At 34.9% G+C, this 22,169-nt stretch overlaps 1 protein-coding gene across 3 annotated transcripts in view; it reads right to left on the bottom strand.

Annotated features, from left to right (window-relative positions):
* Positions 1 to 223: 223 nt before the first annotated feature.
* GLRB (glycine receptor beta) overlaps positions 224 to 22,169 on the bottom strand; it is an 86,171-nt gene continuing 64,225 nt past the window's right edge. For all 3 annotated transcript variants that reach the window (XM_032413064.1, XM_032413066.1, XM_032413065.1), the window contains 3 exons: positions 21,856 to 22,008; positions 11,757 to 12,049; positions 224 to 1,061 (listed from right to left, as the gene is read on the bottom strand). In XM_032413064.1, coding sequence (XP_032268955.1) covers positions 765 to 1,061; positions 11,757 to 12,049; positions 21,856 to 22,008 — 743 coding nt within the window. In that variant the 3' untranslated portion in view covers positions 224 to 764. The remainder of the gene's footprint in view (positions 1,062 to 11,756; positions 12,050 to 21,855; positions 22,009 to 22,169) is intronic.

Here is a 22,169-nt window from a genome sequence, read left to right as displayed (position 1 = left end):
TCCATGAAAATACATTTAGGCTTTAAGGTGGATTAAATAGAATTTCTTTTGTCAGAAATATTTAATAAATGTATCTATCCTTTATTTTTATCAGAAGTCAGAATTCCCTATGAATTTATGTAAATCTAGATTTCCCTTTGTTTCCAAAATGCTGACTGTGTTTCATAAGCTGGCATTTTGACAAAACAGGCACACTTTAAAATGAGCTGATTTTACAAATTAGTAATTTTTTGAACTTTATTTCTCCACATAATTATAGTTGATATATTTCTACTTACAAAGTTTAAACAATATGTAATATAATTTTGCTTAATCTGTGATAATACCATCTAAAATTGTACAAGAATAAGATGGCTTTCTCTGAAAGTTACAAGGAAGGAAATTTGAAATACTACATACATTAGAACGGTGATCATAACAGGATCCAGCGTGCACATCATTTTATTATCAGAATCATCTGAAGTATCTGCAATTTACACTAACTGAAGAGAATTGTTTGGATTTTATTTTATGTAGTATGCTTATCCTTCATTTATTCCTAAAGCAATGTGTTTGCTATACATATATACATCATTAGTAGAGCACAGAAGTAACAAGATCATGCTGCCATTCAAAAGTAAGGTGCCACATTTTTATTACAATCAAATGGCATCCAAAATGCAATATATTGCTATGAAAATGCAAAAAATTTTCAGATTGGCATTTATGGATGAGGCCGGTCACAATGAAATGGCATTTTATTTTACACAAATGAAAAAGATCTATCATAAATATATAGACCAATATATAACATTGAAGAACAAGAAGCAGAAAGGAAACAATGCTCTTGCATAAAGATCAATTCGCTTTGCTGCTGTTGGAATAACAGGTTTGGCAGGGGGCGGCTTCTTGTTGTTCTTTGCCTGAGATTTCCCAAGCCCATTGTTGACTTCAATAGGTTTTCCATAGCAGTCATAATTGGATAATTCAAAATCTCTTGGTAAGCTTCCAACAATGCTGAAGTCATTAGACCTCAGGTCAGACTTGGAAGTGCAAACCTTTTTGCATCTCGTCTCTCCAACCTGAGAATAAAAGTTAAGGACAGAGTACATTTAGCATTTTTCTATTCATAAAACATCTCTTCAAAAGGATATTTTAAAAATCTGATGGTTTAATCAGTTGACTATTATCCCTGTTTGACAAAAAGAATCAATAGTAACTGATTATGCCATCAGATTACCTGAACATTTAGGGCTCTAAAATGTTGCCCATATAACAAGGCTTCTGTCATGGAATAAACTTTTGATAGGTTACTTTATGTCAAGAGACTCAAAGTGCAGATCAACATTTATCTTAGGTGCTCCCAGGCTTGTGAGAGTTCTCAGTTGAAATACCAATAAATTACAATCCAATATTTAACCCTGACACAGGCCATATTACCACAATACATGGATTACAGAAATCTTCTGGTACTTCTAACCTTTGACTTCTCCATGGATTCTATTTCCAAAGATGGTGGTTTATAAATGACTGAGGCATTTATCTCTTCAACGAGACAGACTCTGTCTCTAAACTGCATTCACAAATAGGAACTAAAAGATGGTCACAGTGATCATGAATCAAAGATCTACTGATGAAAGGCATTCATTTCTAATTTGTTGATTAAAGTGGATTAGCCAACCACACTCAGAGAATCCAAAGAAATTGTGTATATTTCATCCAGATCATATGTCACAGAGATTATTCAGTTGACAATCTCTGAACTATTAAATTTAAATCCATTCTATAATATACAAAATAATTATTTCACATTGAACTCTCTCCAGCAATCAGAAATGCTCTCAGGAAAAAAAAAAAAAAAAAAGATGCCAACCCCAACGTCTTAAGATAGCACTGATATTACAAAAGGCCACAGAAGGGTAAGCTCTTGACTCTACCGCTTAATTTCCTACTGTTCCTAATCCTGAGTTCTGTGATCCGCTTTTGGAATCTCCATTATTGATATTTATTGCTTTTACTGAAAAAGGAAACCTGTCATTATATACTGTTAGTATACTATAGCTACTCTAGGTTTTGTCTTATTAGTATAATACAATGATTAGTTATATAGATTCTATTTACCTTTTACCAGATTATGGCTGGGTAAAACTCATGCTTAATGTAAGAAGTAACACAAATTATTTCCCAGCAGTATTTCAGGTAGCAGGACCCTATCTTTTATCTGGACAAACACTGAGTCATATCTTCTGGGCAAGAGCCAGATGGCAGTGTTTAGGGGTGGACAGCACATGAAATTAAGATATACTGAGTGAAAAAAAAAAAAGCTAAAATGTGTTTGTGCATATCCCATCATTATACATGTAGATTATTTCCATTTTTTTTTTCAATTATGAACATGTACTGGTAATGTTATTTTTTAAGCTGGTATATAAGTGTTGGCTTTATTCAGATATACTTTATACCACATAGATATTGTACAATCCTACTGAGTAAGAATTATTAAAAAATATGTTTATATAAATATATATATTATAAATATAATATATAAATATAACTAAACAAAAATACACAAACTATTGATAAGTAGGAATGGGAATTGTGAAGCTGGAATTTTACCTATTTATTTATTTATTATATGTTTTTTGGGGGGAATTTTACCTTTCTTAGTGTTTCATACTAAGAAAAAAAAAGATGTGAAACACCAATATATTAACATATTTAGATGCTTTGATGGAACTTTGTTTTGCTAACAGAGGCCAACCTTAAGAAAGAGGATTCCCCCTCCCCTTTCCTAATGTGCAGTTACAATTTACCAATTGTGAGAAGTCAACTGACTTTAAAAGAGTATGTCTTAATGAGGTAGCTATTTTTGATTGAGCAACCACAGGTCTAGGGTCTAGTCCATATCAACTTATGCACTGTGTCTAGGAAAATATCTGGCATAAAATAGGGACTGGTCAGTTGGAATGAGAACAAAGGTAGCAACTAAATCTAAATTATTTAAATATGACTTTGGGAAATCATATATATATAAAATTATGAATATCTATATATGAATGTTAGAAATATTTGAATATATACACAAATATGTGAATATTGTGAATTATGATTATATATAATAGAAAATATATTTTATATATATATATAAAATTTACTTTTACACCTTCCATCTAAATTCCCCAAATTGAAATTTTAAAAGGCCATTTTCAGTAAGGAGTCTGTCATTTAAACCCCACCACCATGCACACGCACACAGAGACTCACATTCACTCTCACACACCTTCCTTAAAAGTGTACCAGAAAGAAGACCACATTTAAAGCTCTAATTTTCCAGTGGTATTTGAGGAGTAAGTCTCAGGATATATCAGTGAACTTTTGTGAAGAGTAAAATTGCTGCCTTGATTGGAACAGAGGTTGAGAACAGACTCTACATATCAAATTTTTGCATTTTCCTCAGACTCTCAGAACAATCTTCAAAATCTAGGACTCTATGGATATCCCATCTTGCTTTCTCCCTTTAGAATTCTCTACTCCAAAAGTTTTATTTACTAACTGTACTTTAGAATCCACTTATCAAAACAAAGGGGTATTCTAGCTTCTGCCAATAGACTTAAGAAGCATGCTTATCATTTTTTTTACTTTTTCACAAAGAAAGTCATACATATTTACTATAGAAATGCATTTACTTTAAATCTTATACACAGCTCTCGGTATAGTTTTAGTATCTATAAATAACTAAACAAGTAATCAAATTTATATGATACTATAACCTAAGTCACACATAAATACTTCAAATTTCATAATCTGTTTTATTTACAAAAACATATTCTTAGATTCTGCTAGCCATTTTAACAATTTTAGAATTTAATCTACACAATTTATTCAAAATGTAGACATAAGATGTTATATTTATTCAGAGAGATTATTTAAATATAGTACACATGTCAGTAAAAGAAGAATAATTTCTTCCATGTTAAAATAATAACATAGAAAAGCACTCCAAAGAGCTTCAATTTAGTTATACTAAATCTTCAATCATTTAATGTATTAAAATCTCTTCCAGAAATGTATTTGAAGATTCTTTTATTTGAAAAGAGTAGAGTTGTGTGTGTGTACTGAAGGAGAGAACCTCTACTATAGAAATATCTTTTAATTATGTGACACAACTAAATAAGAAATAAGAAGTCCTCAGGTTCCTTAAATAGGTCATGATTCATGGCTGGTCTCACTTTTTCCATTCATTGGAGATTTTACACAAACATAACTTTTTTTAGTTAATACTCTACACGTAATTATCATAATAAATATGTATATAAAAGTACAAAAATATTTACAATGTCATACTATTTTAAGCAATTATAATATCACATCAAGAGGGATTCAATAAACTCCTTATTAATAAGAGCATAACCCTACATAACACATTCTTAAAAGTGATCTTGGTTATATTAATCTCCAATTTATAATTTCTCAATTTTTCCTCATATAAATATGTGTCTCCTTTACTTTCATCATATAAGCTTGTCACTCCTGAAAATTACTGGTAGCAAAAATGAGGTAGTATGATAATGAAACTGTCAAGAATAAAAAATGATGCAGATAAGAACTTCCTAATGCCTCAAATTATAACCTTTAAGATTTTTTTGTGTGTGTGGTCTTTTTCAGTTTGAGTCACACATTTAAAAGCAAATCTCCTTATGTAATATCTCTTGACCAGAAGACTTACAGATGATTTCATGGGGATAATGGTATCTTCTGCAGTTAATAAAAATAGGTTCAGAAGGGAATAATCTCTATATATTTTACCAAATTTAAGTCATTCCTTATTTTTTAAAAACCTAACATTACCATGGGAAACATCTCATTCATGTATGAACAGCAGGTTTTATGTTTTTAATTGTTCAAATCCAAAGGCAAAGACACTTTTTTTGTCTTTTATTCACAGTATCTTTCTTATGAATAGCACATGGCACATACTAGGCATTGGGAACAGGATGATATTAACAACAGTAGGTCCTCAACATTTTTGTTGAATTTAAAAAAGGGTTATACAAGTAAACAAACAAATTAGTAGGTAAAATACTGTAATGGTTGAGGAAGTACTAAATTTGGGGGGTAACCTAGATAATTATGTATGTATGACAACAAATTTATATATGCAGGCAAAATTATAAAAATATGCTAAAAGCTAGATCACATTATCATTGATGTTTCTTATTTCTTACACTTTTTAAAATCATTTCTTTCCCTCACAAACACAGTATTATTTTAAAAGATCAGCATGATCAAAAATTACCTATAATCCAAATTTCATTGTGCTTTAATTAATAACTATTGTTATTCTGTTTAAAACAAATAACATATCATTTTGAAACCATACCCCAGAGGGTTCATGAGGTTGAAACTAGCAGAAAGTTTAAAGCTTGTTTTTCAGAGAATTGTTTCTCCCTAATCAGCTATTGTGTCTTTTCAGACCCTACTAACAGATCCACTAGCTGTTTCTGCAGAAGCCTGAACTCAAGGTCAACTGATATGGTGCCAGCCTGTGAACAAGCAAGGCCCCACATTCCTTAACAGAGATAACGAGACTAAGACCCCATTCCAGTCTATACCAGCTCTCAGAGCATGTCCATAGCCCCTTCTCCTTGTCCTAAGATAACCTCCTGATGTCAGGGGCTGAATTTTGCCTCCTTCTGGTGTTAAGTCCCCACCCCAAAGTGAACATGGGATTTATGTTACATATATGTTTGCTCATATGTATGGTTCATCTTTCCTCATGAATAGTCATAAGTTTCCCTGCCCTTTTCATCAATATGTATGTAATCTCCTACCCTGAATTTCCCCTTTAAAAACCCCATTTCTTCGCCTGGAACCTCAGAGATGGTCCTTGGACACCAATCTGCCATCTTCCCAGGTTGCTGGCCTCCTAAATAAAGCAATCTTTCTTTTCCAACCAACACTTTTCTCTTGAGTACTTCCTTTTGAGTGGCAAGCAGCCGAACTTGGGTTTCAATAACAATTTCATTGAAATTACCTTGCAAAAGTTTATGTTTTGAAAGCAAAGTACACTGGAACAAGTGCATTTTGAAATCAGAAACTATTTTTTCACAGCAAAACCACTAAATTAAAAAGACAACAATTTTTTAATTTCTCTTTTTTATATTCTTTTATGTCAATGTGTAACAGTCTTATGAATTTATCAAGCTTACACATTTGCTCTAAGTTTGACGTATATATTAAAGATGCTATTTTTTTACTCATTCTCATTTTGAAGTCTATCTCAGGATACAAATATTACATAGGTACAATGTTCATTTTAGAAATTGCATTTGGCCTGTAAGCAATAAGAATAATTTACATTTATTTCTGGAGATTAAAATTTCTGGTCAACTTTTAAACTCCCTAAGCATCACTCTATGACTTTTTTGTAGCAAAATGTAATAGTTTCAGAATCCAAACACATGTGTTTCTGTTAGCAACCCTAAACACAATAAGAATTAAAATACAGAAGTTCTTAAATATGTTGAACGTTTCTTCATTGGGTAATTATTTTAATGCCTGAAAGCTAAATTTAAAAAAACATGATTCTTTTTTTTTAATTTTATTATGTTATGTTAATCACCATACATTACATCATTAGTTTTTGATGTAGTGTTCCATGATTCATTGTTTGCGTATAACACCCAGTGCCCCATTCAGTACGTGCCCTCTTTAATACCCATCACCAAGCTAACCTATCCCCCACCCCCCTCCCCTCTAGAACCCTCAGTTTGTTTCCCAGAGTCTATAGTCTCTCATGGTTCATCTCTCCCTCTGATTCCCCCCCTTCATTTTTCCCTTCCTACTATCTTTTTTTTTTTTTTTAACATATAATGTATTATTTGTTTCAGAGGTACAGGTCTGTGATTCATCAATCTTACACACTTCACAGTGCTCACCATAGCACATACCCTCCCCAATGTCTACCACCCAGCCACCCCATCCCTCCCACCCCCACCACTCCGCAACCCTCAGTTTGTTTCCTGAGATTAAGAATTCCAAAAAACATGATTCTGGGGAGAATTCAAGATGGCCTAGGAAGATCCTGATCTCATCCCTCCCATGGACCTAACAGATCTACATCTGCATATGGAATAATTCCCTCTGAAGGGGATCAAGAAATTGGATGAATAGAGCCCCTGCAATAAGCAACATCAACAAAATGGGTAGAAGAGGCAGAGATACGGTCTTGCTGAGGGAAAAAACCACACCTCAGGCACAGCACTTTCATGTTTAGGAGGGATCTCAAAGGTATAGAGCTTTATCCTGAGGAGTGAAAGATGTGAGCTCCATATCATGCAACTTAACCCTTAGATTCTGCACAGGAGACATGAGTCCCCAAAATACCTAACCTCTGAAAACTAGTAAGGAATATGGCCAGGAAAACTATGGAACCATAGTAACAGAAAAACCCACTCTTAAAAGGCTCAGGTGCTGACTCACTTGACATGGAAACCAGTGCAAGAACAGGAGACAGCTGAGCCTCTCTTCCCCCAGGAACTTAGACACTGGAGGCAGCCATTTTTACTATCTTGTTTTGCCATGCTGATGCTGGCATTGGTGAACACCATTTTGGAATCCTCCCTCTAGACTGCTAATGTCGGAGGGCATGCCCCATAAAGGGCATCAAACAACATGTGCCTTGGTCAGGCCTTGCAGCTGACAAGACAATAACCCCACCCACCGTGCACCTGCAGCAGTCAGAGCCAGGCACCCCAGCCAGTTGGGCCAGGGGCCACTCCCACCTACCACATGCCCACAACAGTCATGTCCCCACCACAACAGTAGGGTGCACATAGCCTACACAGGGGGTACTCCTGGAACACCTGGTTCTGGTGACCAGGAGGATTTGCACTTCTGGGCTCCACAAGACAACACCTACATAAGGCCACTCCTTCAAGACCAGGAAAAGGAGCTCAACTACTTAATACTTAGTAACAAACACAGAGAGTTAGGCAAATGAAGAGACAGAGGAATATGTTCTAAGTGAAAGAACAAGACAAAATCTTGGTAAAAGAACTTAATGAAATGGAGTAAGCAATCTACCTGATAAAGAGTTCATAGTAATGGTCATAAAAATGCTTACCAAACTCAGGAGAAGAATGAATGAACACAGTGAGAATTTCAACAAAGAGATAGAAAATATAAGAAAGCACCAACCAGAGCTGAAGAATGCAATAACAGAAATGATAAATACACTAGAGGGAATAAACGGCAGATTAGATGATACAGAAAAATGGATCAGTGATCTGGAAGTCAGGATAGTGAAAATAACCCAAATTGAACAGCAAAGAGAAAAAATAATTTTAAAACTGGATAGTGTAAGGGACTTCGGGACAATATCAAGTATACCAACATTCACATTAGAACTCATACCACTCAATATCAAAAAACACAATCCAGTTAAAAACTGGGCAGAAGGGGCATCTGGGTGGCTCAGATGGTTAAGCGTCTTTCACCCCCACCTAGCAGAAACAAACTGCTTCCCCTCTTCTACACTGGGGATGATGTCATAGGAGGCCTAGCAGAGAGGCAGGACTTTTATCACCACAAAGTGGTAACAAGGGCATTCCCCCTGTAGTATCAGTGAAGATCACACAGGGTATTAAAAACTCCCAATCCCACCCTGCAATAATGAAGAGACCCCATCCTCACTGTGTGAGGATCTGGACTTCTACTTCTGGAAGTACTGATGCATCACCCTTCCTTCTCCTGGAAGGACACAGTCAGAGAAAGCCAGCTAAAACAAGAAAGGAAAGTTTAAACAAGATTCAGAATCTCATAAAATAATATGAAAATGTTCAGTTTTCAGTAGAAATCACTCATCATACAAAGGACTAGAGAAGATCTCAAATTGAATTTTTTAAAAATACGATCAGTAGATACCAACACCAAGATGAAAAATGTATTAGAATTATCTGAGAAATGTTTTAAAACATGGATGATAAAAGTGTTTCAATCAGGTATTATGAACATTTGTTTGAAACCTTTGAAAAATAGAAAGCCTGAGCAAAGAAATACAAAATCTTGGGAAGGGAGGGAGGGAGGAGGGAGGGAGGGAGGGAGGGAGGAAGGAAGGAAGGAAGGAAGGAAGGAAGGAAGGAAGGAAGGAAGGAAGAAAGAGTAAGAAAGAAAAAGAAAAAAGACCAAATGGAAAGTTTAAAACTGAAAAATACATTGAGCAAAATATAAATCTCAGTGGGTGAGCTCAACAGAAAAATGGAAGGGGCAGAGGAAAGAATCAGTGAATTAGAAGATATAACCAAAGAAATTATCCAGTCTCAACAAAACAGAGAAAATCAACTAGAAAAAAATGAAAAGCCTTAGGGATCTGTGGGACTATAACAAAGGATCTAACAGTTGTGTCATCAGAGTCTCAGAAAGATGGGAGAAAGAAAGCAGATCTGAAAAGGTACTAGAGAAAATAATAGCTGAAAACTTTCCAAATTTGCCAAGAAACATAAGCCTACATTAAAAAAAAAATTTTTTTTAAGATTTTGTTTATTTACTTGAGAGAGAGAGAGCACGCACGTGCAAGTGAGTGCACGCTCAGGGGAGGGGCAGAAGGAGAAGCAGGTCCCTTGCTGAGCAGAGAGCCCGAGGTGGGACTCGATCCCAGGATCCCGGGATCATGACCTGAGCTGAAAGCAGATGTTTAACCCACTCAGCCACCCAGGCGCCCCTTTAAGTCTACATTTTTAAACAAGCTGAACAAATCCCAAACAGGATAAACGCAAAGAAATCCACACCAAAACATAGAATTTAACTTCTGAATAATAAAGATCAAAAGAAGTCTTGAAGGTGGCCAGAGAAAAATGACAGTTTACCCTCAGGGGAAAAACCATATGAATTAAGTGGGGTTCTCATCAGAGGCCACAGAGGCCAGAAGGAGGTAGCACAATGTTTTTTATGTGCTAAAGGAACTGTCAACACAGAATCCTATACCTAGTGAAATTATCCTTCAGAAATGAAGGGGAAATCAAGACTTCCTCAGATGAAGGAAAACTAGAACAATTTGTTACCAGCAGCACCACCCAAAGTAATGGATAATGGAAATTCTCTAAAAGTAAACAATGGAAGACATATCAGAAAAAAAGCAAGAACATGGTAAGCAAAAAGATACATAAATACAATAAGCTTTCCTTCTCCCTCTCAGTTTTCTAAACTATGTTTGATAGTGAAACAAACAGTATAACACTTTCTAATTAGGTTCTAAGAAATATTTACAGTTCTATCATAAACAGAAAGTTAAAGGGATGTTAAAGAATGTAATGTTTCTACACATCACACAAACTGGCAAAATAATGACACCAGTAGACCGTAATAAGTTATGTACATGTAATTAGTACCTAGAACAACCACTAAACAAGATAGACAAAGAGATACACTTAAAAACAATATAAAAAACTCAAAATGTCATTCTATAAAATGTTTAAGTAACCTTCATGACAGCAAGAAACAGAAAAGAGGGAGATAAGAAAATGAAACAGAAAGCAAACAAAACAGTAGACTGAAGCCCTAATATATCAATACTTATATTAAAGTTAAATGATCTAAATATACCAATTAAAATATGAGAGTAGTAGAGATTAAAAGTCATAAATCAACAATATATGTTGTCTACAAGAAACTCACTTCAAATATAATGATATAGACATGCTGGATGGAAAAGGATGGAAAAAGACATGCCAAATATACGCCCTCCCTAAGGTCATGATAGCTCTGTATTAATGAAAATTATGTACTCATTCTTCATAAAGGGATTTAGGGTATGAACGAGTTATAAGGCCTGAAAAGCCCTCCCACAAAGTAGCAACTAACATTGCAGAGAGTCTTGGCTGTAGATGCAGAAAATGAGTTTAATGACTTAACCAGAACAAAAAAAATTTTTTTAATTTTTCTAAAAAATCTAGCTTCAGGCAGCACCACATAAAAACAGTTTGCCCGCTTTTGCATTTAAAAATGTGTATGTGGCATACTTGTCTAACATTCTAGGTAAGGGACATGGTGGTAATTAACAAACAGACTAATGGCCCCATTAATATGGGGCCATAATATAGGCAGAGGAGGTGATTCGTAATCCATGAAATAGACTATTGCCCCAGAATTTATCAGAATCTAAAGGCACTGCCTATTGTTCTTAGATCTATGATCGAGTGATAAAGCAAGGTCCAATTCTGTAAGCACTCACCACTGGGCTGGACAGATCCCAGACTCTGGGTATAGTTTCTCTAGGAGCCAGTCATCCGATAAATAAGTAGCCTGCCTGACATATTCTGTGTGCAGCTCTCTAACTTGGTGGGGAACAGTAGGGGGTTTTATCAAAAGCATGGGCTCCCCTAAGGTCTTCAGTGATGACAGAATGTCAGTGCTCCAGGCAGTCCTCTGGCCTCTCAGTGATGGCTTAGCAAGTGAGGAACACGAGGAAGGTCTATACTTCGGCAAGATCTCCACGTTCAATGGTAGCCATCAAAGTAGAAATGTACCATGAAACTCCATGGAAAGTCTTCTACAAATTTGATAAGCTGTTGATTTCTTTTTCTTAATTAGTATTTAACCTAAGTGTTTTTTATTTCTTTGCCAAAAAAGTATGCTGTGTACAGTTCCTTTTCCTCTGTGAAAGAAAAATGACAGAACACCAATTCTATCAAACCTTCACACACAGAGAAAAGTATCTTTCTCCTGATGCTGCAGAGAGGATGGGGGAAATAATTTTCCCTGTATAGTTTCATTCTTACCTGCAAAGTGCTAATGTGAACAGGAGTCCCTGTACCATTCACAGTATTCTTTTTAGCAGCATTTCCACCTTTCCCATCTGCTTGCTCAGCCTTAGCAATTCTGGCTTTTTCTGCTTCAACTCTTTTGGGGTTATTCAACATCACCTGGACGACAGCATACTCCACCAGTGAAGCAAACCCAAAAAGAAGACAAGCAATGAGCCAAACATCAAGAGCCTTCACGTAGGATACTTTGGGAAGTTCAGCAGCAAGGGTTGTACACTCAGAGGCCAAGCTGAGTACCGAGAAGATACCTACAGAAACAGAAATGGGAGTTAAAGTTGCTTTTTACCCCTGTGAAATGTCCTGCAAACATTACTTTTTGACAGTATCACTCTCCAGTAAGTTTCAATGCTCCTCAGGTCTCTTTCAAGCTCAAAGAGTATAAAAACAATACTGACATACCTTTTATGTTAGGATTAGTGAATGTAATTGGAGATGTTTGTAAATATTTAATATTTAAAAGTAAACAGAAATTTAAACCAAGGTATAAAAACACAATTTAGATCTGGTTTAAATATTATAGATGTCTAAAACTATTTTGTAGTATCTCAGAGAAAACCATAAAGCTCTCTAATTAGTTATGTCATTTTTCAGCTTTATTTTAGACAGTTATAGAACTGAATTTTACCCCATGAAGAATTATACCTGAGCAAGAATAGAACATACAAAGCAATTTTCTGATAAGGCTCACAATTAAAAAACAAAATCTAATAGAAAAGATAAAGATAGAGCATCCCTGATTATTTCAGGGAAACAAATGATTTCAGCTTTTCAAGGAAAGAATATTATTCTGCTATATGTAATATTAACCATTTATGGAAAGCTAACTAGTTATATATCAATTTAAGTCAAATAATTGTAAGATCCTAAAGGAAAATTGCATTAATTTATGTCCCTCTTTTTCTTTACACTTGCCACACTCCCAGCCTTTCCCTTTTGTCTCTTTCTTCCTTCCTTCATATTTTCAGAAGAGGGGATGGGCAAATATGACCCACTGGCACTGACTACCAACAACACGCTGGGTCAGAAAAAGTCTTATATGATGTTAAGGGAGACTCACTTTCAGCCATGTAGGAAACAGGTGTGCCTTGACTCTGTGAGTCCAATTCACATATGGGGCCAAGTGCACTTTTTTATTCTAGATTTGACCACCACTGAGAATTAATGCATATGTTATCCTAATAAAGATGCACTTGGCTCATTTTCTCTTGCCTTGGGAATATGGTAAGTACTATATTAGAATTAATAATCAGTTAAAACATTGAAAAATGTATTCCATCAGTTGCATTCAGTGGCTCCTAAAAGGTATAGAGTTTGTTGGTTTGTTTTTTTTTTTATGTATTCAAGAGTTAAAACATTCTCTACTAGAAAGGTTTCTAGCAGATGGAAACAATATTACTTAGAATATAAAAATTTGATAAACATCTAATCTGCTATCATACTATCCTTAGTCCTGAAGAAAATTAAGAATTAATTAATAGGATTATTAGGTCTTAATGTTTCTAACCTGGAAGTGGAAAATAACATAAAAATCCAAGGTCCTATCACTTATCGCTTGAAACTACAGTTAATTATACCTATGGGCATTAATTTGGCAAATTATATTTCCAAGTCAATTTTTCTATTCTTAATCAAATGTTATGTGCCAACCTATCAATCAAAAACAAGCCTTACTTAATTCCTTGAGATAGACTATACTGACACACCATTCTCCGTGTTTCCATAGCATTTCACGTTCCTCAATAACACAGAATGTATCAAACTTAGTAGTATACCTGAATATTTTCTGATATATTAGAAACTTCATGAGAAAATGGAGAATAATGTCAGATTATAGAAGATCCTAAAAGCACTATAATGAATTTACCATGTTTGGTAAAAAATATTAAGGAACTGTAAACTGAGGGAAGAGAAATGAAATTAGCAAAAGAATGTTGAATAACATTACTCTGGTAGGGATGTACAAAACAGACAAAGAAAGGAAAAAATAGTAGTTGCAGAAACAAAGCATGAGGAAAAGAAGGACAGAACTGATATAAAAAGGATTTTGAAGAGAACATTTTTAAAAGACTTGGTTATTGACTGAAGGAAGAAGGAAAAGATTGAGACAATTTTCTGAAAAACAGATTACTAGGAAAGTACCCATGAAAGATGGGAAGAAGAGACTTAGAAAAGATAATGACTTTGGTATGAAAATACTGAGTTAGGTTAGATAAAAGCCAAGAAACGCAAAATTGATAACCATGACACAGCACAATGCACTTGAGAGTTTTGTAAAAGGAAAGATAAGCCAATATCATGCAGATGGAGGTCATGTTGAAAATATAGAAAACTTTGTGAGGAAGAAATGCTGGAGTGTCAGAGAAAGAAGACCAAAGAAACAGAGAAGGGATTGCCTTTTAAAAGGAATGATATGACATTAATAGATTTTGGGGAGGGGGGAGAAAGGAGGTATTTATAATCCCAGGTATTAAGTTAGAAACCATGATAGTCAATTCTATTATGGTTTTTATCATTTCAAAGATGAAAGAATAGAAATGGAGATGAGTTATGGAGGAGGAGAATGTGAACATCACTGTGTATGCCTTCTCTTTAGGAAATCATATTAAAATAGGAAATACCCACTTGTTTTTTTTATCCTAAAATAGGAAATCATGGGGCATCTGGGTGGCTCAGTCGGTTAAGTGGCGACTCTTGATTTCGGCTCAGGTCATGATCTTGGGGTGTGAAATTGAGACCTGCCTCAAGCTCTGCACTCAGAATGGAGTCTGCTTCAGATTTTCTCTCTCTCCCTCTCCCTCTACCCCAACCCCCACTCACACACACTCTCTCTCTCTCTAAACAAATAAAATCTTTTTAAAAAATGAAATCTGAGCAAATAATATTTCTTTAGACAAATATTGTGGCATTATCTTAATACATTCTTCAGATAAAATTACTTCACTGGTAAATAATGCATAGTGAAATTTTGTCTGAATTTTAATAAATTATAAACCAATCAGAAGAAATTACACTACTAGGTATCTACTCAAAGAAAATGAAAACTCTAATTTGAAAAGATATATGTACCCCTAAGTTTATTGCAGGATTATTTACAATAGCCAAGATATGAAAGCAAACCAAGTGTCCAATGATAGATGAATGTATAAAGAAGATGTGGTGTGTGTGTATATATATATATATATATATATATATACACACAGTGTAATATTACTCAGCCATCAAAAAAAATGAGATCTTGCACATTTGCAGCAATGAGGATGGAGCTAGAGAGTATAATGCTAATGTAATAACAAATGCCATGAACTGGTCAAGGAATAACTGCAAGTGTTCTCATACCTATCTAAACTCCAAATGATTTTTATCTCATTAAGCAATAAACTATTTATAAAATTCATATATGTGGAATTGTGATTAATAAAATGAAAATTTATTTAGAAGTACTACTAAATTATATTAAGATGTTATCATTTCACAATGCCTTAATCAAAGGATACTAAAAGGAAAACCATTATTAATATTATGTGGGAATCCAAAAATACTTTTTGACATTTCTGTAAGAGATCTTATTCCAGACGAAAAGAGTACAAGAAAGAAATGTATGTATGTGTGGTCTGCTAGAGGTCTGAGTTGTAACCTAAATTATTAATCTTTTTGACTGAAAGTTATTTGTTTAAAAAATTCCTTTTTAGCAGCAGTTAAAGCATTTTATGTACTAGAGAAAGGAAATGTTATGTATAATTTATAAAAGTTACTTCCAAAGTTACTTGCATAGTTACTTCTATACTTAAAGAAGTAGCTAAAGACAAAATTCTTTACCTAAGATTCATAGAGGGAGCTTTCATGTTTGTTAACAATGGAAAAGGTAAATCAAAATGAGATTGGGAGAATGTTGAGCATCTTTTCATGTGTTTATTGGCCCTCTGTAAGTCTTGGAAAAACGTCTGTTCAAGTCTTCTGCCCATTTTTTAACTGGATTTTTTTTCTGTTTCATTTTGTTTTGTTTTTGTTTTTGTTTTTTTGCTATTGAGTTGTATATGTTTTTGTATATTTTGGATATTAAAGTTATCAGATATATGATCTGCAATCGCTTTCTCCAATTCGGTAGGTTATCTTTTCATTTTATTGATGGCTTCCTTTGCTGTGCAGAAGCTTTTTAGTTTGATACAGTCCCACTTGTTTATTTTTGCTTTTGATTCTTTTGCTTTTGATGTCAGATTCAAAAAATCATCACCAAGACCTATGTCAAGGAGTTTACCCCCTGTTTTCTTCTAGGAGGTTTATGGTTTCAGGTCTTACACTTAAGTCTTTAATCCATTTTGTGTTAATTTTTGTGTATGGTACAAGACAGTGGTCCAGTTTCATTCTTTTGCAAGTGACTGTCCAATTTTCCCAACACTATTGAAGAGACTGTCCTTTCTCAATTGTATATTCTTTGCTCCTCTGCCATAAATTAATTGACCATATATGCATGGGTTTATTTCTGGGCTCTCTATTCTGTTTCATTAATCTGTGTGTCTATTTTTCATGTCAATACAATACTGTTTTAATTGCTATAGCTTTGTAGTATAGTTTGAAATCAGGGAATGTGGATACCTCCAACTTTGTTTTTCTTTCTCAAGACTGCTCTGGCTATTTGGCATCTTTTGTAGCTACATACAAATTTCAGAATTATTCTATTTCTGGGAAAAATGCTATTGGAATTTTGTTAGAGATTCCACTGAATTTGTGTACTGCTTCGAGTAGTATAGACATTTTAACTATATCAATCTTCTAATCCATGGGTATGGAATATCTTTTCATTTATTTGCATTGTCTAATTTATTTCATCAATAACTTGTAGTTTTCAATATACAGCTCATTTACATCCTTGGTTAAATTTATTCCTAAGTATTTTATGCTTTTTAATGCAATTACAAATAGGATTTTCTTAATTTCTCTTATAGCTCATAATTAGTGTAAAGAAACACAATAGATTTTTGTGTGTTGATCTTGTATATTCCAACTTTACTGAATTCATTTATTAATTCTAGCAGTTTTTTGATGGAGTCTTTAGGGTTTTCTGTATATGTCATCTGCAAATAGTGACAGTTTTAATTCTTCCTTTCCAATTTAGATGCTTATCTCTTTTTCTTGCCTAATTGCTCTGGCTAGGACTTCCAATACTATGTTAAATAAAAATAGCAAGAGTGGATATCCTTGTCTTATTCCTGATCTTAGATGAAAAGCTTTCAGGTTTTCACTGTTGAGTAAAAAATTGCCATTTATAACAACATGGATGGAGATAGAGAATATAATGCTAAGTGAAATAAGAGAAAGACAAATACTATACAATTTCACTCATATGTGGAATTTAAGAAACAAAACAAATGGGCAAAAGAAAAAAAAGATGAGAGAGAGAGAGAGAGACAAATCAAAAACCAGACTCTTAACTATAGAGAACAGACTGGCGACAGAGGCAACAAGGATGGAGGGGATGGGTGAAATAGGTGAAGGGGATTAAAAGCACACTTATCATGATGAGCACTGAGTAATATATAGAAGAGTTGAATCACTACATTGTACAGCTGCAACTAATATAATACTGTATGTTAACTATACTGGAATTAAAATAAAATTTAAAAACTTAATAAAAATAAAATAAAATAATTATTTTTTTTTAAAAGCAAAACATATTTTTACTTTAAAGTCAAGAAATCTCATTGCTGGGTATTTACCCAAGAGTAATGAAAACATATGTCCATACAGAGACTTGTACACAATTATTCATAGCAACATTATTTATAATAACATTATTCAGATTGGAAACAATCTAAATGTCTATCAATTATTGAATGGAAAAACAAACTCTGCTGTATCCATACTATGAAATACTGCTCAGAAATAAGATAGAGCCATGGGGCGCCTGGGTGGCTCAGTTGGTTAAGCGACTGCCTTCGGCTCAGGTCATGATCCTGCAGTCCCTGGATCGAGTCCCACATCGGGCTCCCTGCTCTGCAGGGAGTCTGCTTCTCCTTCTGACCCTCCCCCCTCTCATGTGCTCTCTCTCATTCTCTCTCTCAAATAAATAAATAAAATCTTTAAAAAAAAAAAAAAAAAGAAAGAAGATAGAGCCAAACATAAACATAAGCAACATCATGAATACATGTCAAAAACATAAATATGTCCCTACCCCTTGCCCATTCACTACCTTCTCTCTCTCTTCAAACTCACAATAATCTATCCTATCTCACTGGCAACTCATGATCTTTCTTCCTATTTTATTGAGAAAACAAAATCATTTACAAGCCCCCACTACCATATCTACTCACCTATCTCTGTCTAAACCTATATACTCTGCCTTCTCTCCTGATATTGTAGATAAGGGGACAGTAAACTGATGCACAGGGCACTGGAACACACCAACATCCACTCAAGTATGTACTGTCAACTCCTATTGTTTAGGAGTTGCAACAAAAACCATATGGCCCACAAACATGGAATATTTACTATCAGACCTTTTACAGAAGGAGTTTGCTGATCCCTGGGACAAATCCACTTTGCCCTAGCAAAGGCCAGTCTGTCTACCAGATCTCATCCCCTCTCACTTCTCAAGGACTCTGCTCCTGTACTTCTTCCATCTCTCATTTTTTCCTTTGTTAATGCTTGTTTTCCACCAAAAATAAACATACTGTAATTTTGTCCACCTTAAAAACAAAAACCAGAAACCTCTCAACTCCTATTCCCACCCCAGTTATTTCCTTATTCTCTTTTTCTTTTTACAGTTAACAATCTCCACTGGGTTGTTTATACTGGATGCCAATAGTTCCTCCCCTCCTGTTCTCTCTTGAAGTCACTCCAACCAAGCTTTCCTCTTGTCACTCTATGGAAACTGCCCTTATCATGGACACCAGTGACTTCCCCAGGTTGCTGAATCCAATGACAATATTTAGTCCCAAACTCACTTGATTTATAAGCAGCTTGACTGATCACTCCCTTCACCTAGAAATGCTTTCTCCATTTGGCTCCCAGGAACCTACATCATGCTGGTTGTTACTCATCTTCTCAGTCTCAAGGGTTGAGTTGTTAGATGTCTTCTGTACCTGTACTCCAGTCTCATCATTTTAAAGACAAATATAAACATAAGCAACTTCAGATAAATCTGAAGTTCTTACCACCAGCCTTGATCTCTCCTAAAAACCCCAGACCTGTATATCCAACTGACTACCTGATAACACTACCTAAAAGATATCTCAGATTTAACATGTCCAAAAGAAGCTCCTGGTCTGCCCATCTTCTCAAACCTACTTTACACGAAGCTTTTCCCATCTAATTTAGTGGCAGCTTCATCTTCCTGGATTCTCAGCCAGAAAAACCTTTGAAGTCAGCTTTGAGTCTGCTTTCTTAAATCCTACATACAATACATTTACAAAACTCTTTATCTCTACCATATCCATCATCTATTTATGAGCATCTCTACCCCCTGGCAATGCTGTGATTGTTTCACCTGGACTATTATAGCTTCCTAACTGCTTTCCTTGCTTCCACCCAGGCCTCCTTTTACTGGGTTCTACACAAAGCAGGCAAGGAGAATCTGTTAAAATTTAAAGCAGATCATGTGCAAAAGCCCTCAAGGGCTTCCCATTTTACTCAGAATAAAAGCCAAAATCATCAGAATGCCTTAGGAGATGTTACATGGTCCCCTCACCATTGTTCTCTTTCTGACCTCATCTACTAATCATTCTTTCACTCATTCTGCTCCGGCCACATTGGCCTTGGCAGTCCCAAAATATTCCAAGCATGTTCCTGCCTCAGGAATGTTGGCCTTGATGATCACTATCCCAGCTCATTCTTTCCTAGATATCCACAGTGACTCATTTTTTCACCTCCATCACATTTTTATCCAATATCACTTCTCTCTGAGCAATTCCTGACAAGCAGGCTGCTGTCCCTGAACTCTCTGTCCCTACATCAACTTTCCACCCACTCCCTGGGCATTAGGAATTTTTTTTTAACTGAAGTGTAGTTGACATACAATGTTATATTAGTTTTAGGTGTACAACACAGTGATTCCACAATTTTATACATTGCTCAATGCTCACCATGATTAAATGTAGCCATCACCACTCACCACACCGTTACTACAATGTTATTGACTATATTCCCTATGCTGTACTTCTCATCTCCATGACTTATTTGTTCTATAAGTGGAAGTTATATGTCACCATCTTATATATTAAATATTGTACTTATTTGGTGTCTCTTTCTTTCCAAAAAAATACACTCATTGAGGCTTAGTGTTTTCCTTTTATCTATTTCATTAACTATCTATTTGCTATTTACTTTAACTCTATGCCTATCTTCTTGAATATTGCTTAGGACGTAGTTGGTGCACAATAAATACTTGCTGAATGAATCAAGTGTGTAAAAGTGCTTTATAAACTATAATGTAATGTATAAATGAGGCATATTATTAACTCCTGAATGTGTAATAAGCACTCTCCACTCATATTTTCAATCCTCCAATTAACCCTTTGAGTATTTTTTCATCCCTACTGACATTTTAAGAGTATGTTTAAAGAGGTTAGATCTGTTTGTTGTCTAAATTGTCACAACTAGTAAGCAGAGAGCAGGAATTCAAATCCAGATTTAACTGAAGAGACTGACTTTAAACCATTAAACACATTTGCTTCATACAACAGTTCTACCGGATGTTAAGTGGACAGTTTAGGGACTTTATGACAGAAGTCCTATAATAGAAAGGGATTTACAGAGAAAAATCCTTCAAGAATATGTCAGGGATTGAAATGTCTCTAGAGTACTCCTGGAAGCCTGACATTTCAATTTTTATCACTGTGTAAGAGTACAATATTACTAATAAGCAAAAAATTAACTATTTGGGGGGAAATGCATGATATTTTTGACAAGTCTAAGGATACAAATCTAGTTTTTAGGAGTTTTATTCTCAGTGCAGTATACTACATAGTTCACTCTCATCCCCTAAAGGAGTTAATCAATGGGTTGTCATTGTCTTCATTCCAGATACATAACCATTAGGATGAAATTTCCCACATATCTGGTTATTAAGATGTAGATTTGGTCTCTGTGGCTCTTATTAAATATAAACCATCAAATTTCTTATCCAGGTAAAACTGTCATTTTCATTGCTTCTTCCTGGTTGCCTACTTTTTAAAATCTGTATTTCATTTAATTCCCCCAATATGTCAGGAGGGAGATTTGCACAGGGTCTTTTCAATGGAAATAAAAAATCAAATGCTGCAACCAGTCAGTCACTAAGAGGTCAGATATCCCACAGCCTTACCTATATAAGTTCCAGGTGATATTCAGAAAACACACACAACATATATTCACGCAGTAATGAAACATTTTAAAACACTCTAAACAATCAAAATTTGTTGTAACAATGTCCTTATTTTTAAGTTTATTCACTTCATCCATTAGAAGAGCTCTTGATTATTTCATGAAGCAAAGACTTTTTCACCCCTATATACACACAATTTTCAAGACTGGCTGATGCTGTTTCTGTGTGACAGAGCATTAAAAATAACAAATGGGGGAGCATGGATAACCAGCTCTTCTTCTCCCTAGCCACTCCTGATGACAGAGCACACAGTAATTGATGTTTAAGAAAATGACATGAAGTCATGTTTAAAAAGATACATTGTACCACATATTCCCTGGGGATGAGTATGAGATAGTAGACAATATTATTTAGAAAGATTCCCATCATAATAGTTCTGTGTTTAAGTATGGCACTATTGGGGATTTTAGACTTTAGTTATCTGTGAAAATTACTTAGTAATAATTATTGCATGAAAGTCAAAGTAGGATAGATTAACCAAAGATATGAAAAGAAAAAAACTTAGTATAATTATTGAGTGCATAAACATTGAAAAAATCTAGTTCAATGTCAAGTTTTGAAGAAAGTCTAAAAACAGATGAGAGAAAGGCTGCCTTCAATTCTAAAAGTCTGTTTTTTAAAATAGTTGATTATATAGCGAGTTATGCAAGGACATAACGTGTTCCCGACATGAGAAAGAAGCACGGAATACTCTACCCAGGGGCACTCTGGCAGCACTTGCGTCCGGGTTGATCCAGAAGGAGAGCCAGGAGAGAACCACTATCAGCAGGGTCGGGGCATAGACACCCATCATGTAAAACCCAACCTGCCTCCTCAGGGTGAAGATGACTTCCACACAGGTGTAGTACCCTTTCAGAAACAAACTTTATGTTAGAAATAGGAGGGGCTCACCTACCTACAATGGCAAAAACCAATAGTGTACCTGTAAATTGTAAGTCACTTCTGTCTGAGGCAGTTTCACAAAGTAAATTCCCCAAAAAGAGTTTTTTCCTATAAATATATAATTTATC

Source organism: Phoca vitulina, unplaced genomic scaffold (assembly GCF_004348235.1).
Source record: "Phoca vitulina isolate PV1807 unplaced genomic scaffold, GSC_HSeal_1.0 scaffold14, whole genome shotgun sequence".
NCBI classification, from domain to species: domain Eukaryota; kingdom Metazoa; phylum Chordata; class Mammalia; order Carnivora; family Phocidae; genus Phoca; species Phoca vitulina.
Note: the sequence above shows the minus strand (reverse complement) of the source record. Positions and strands in the feature narration are given on the sequence as shown.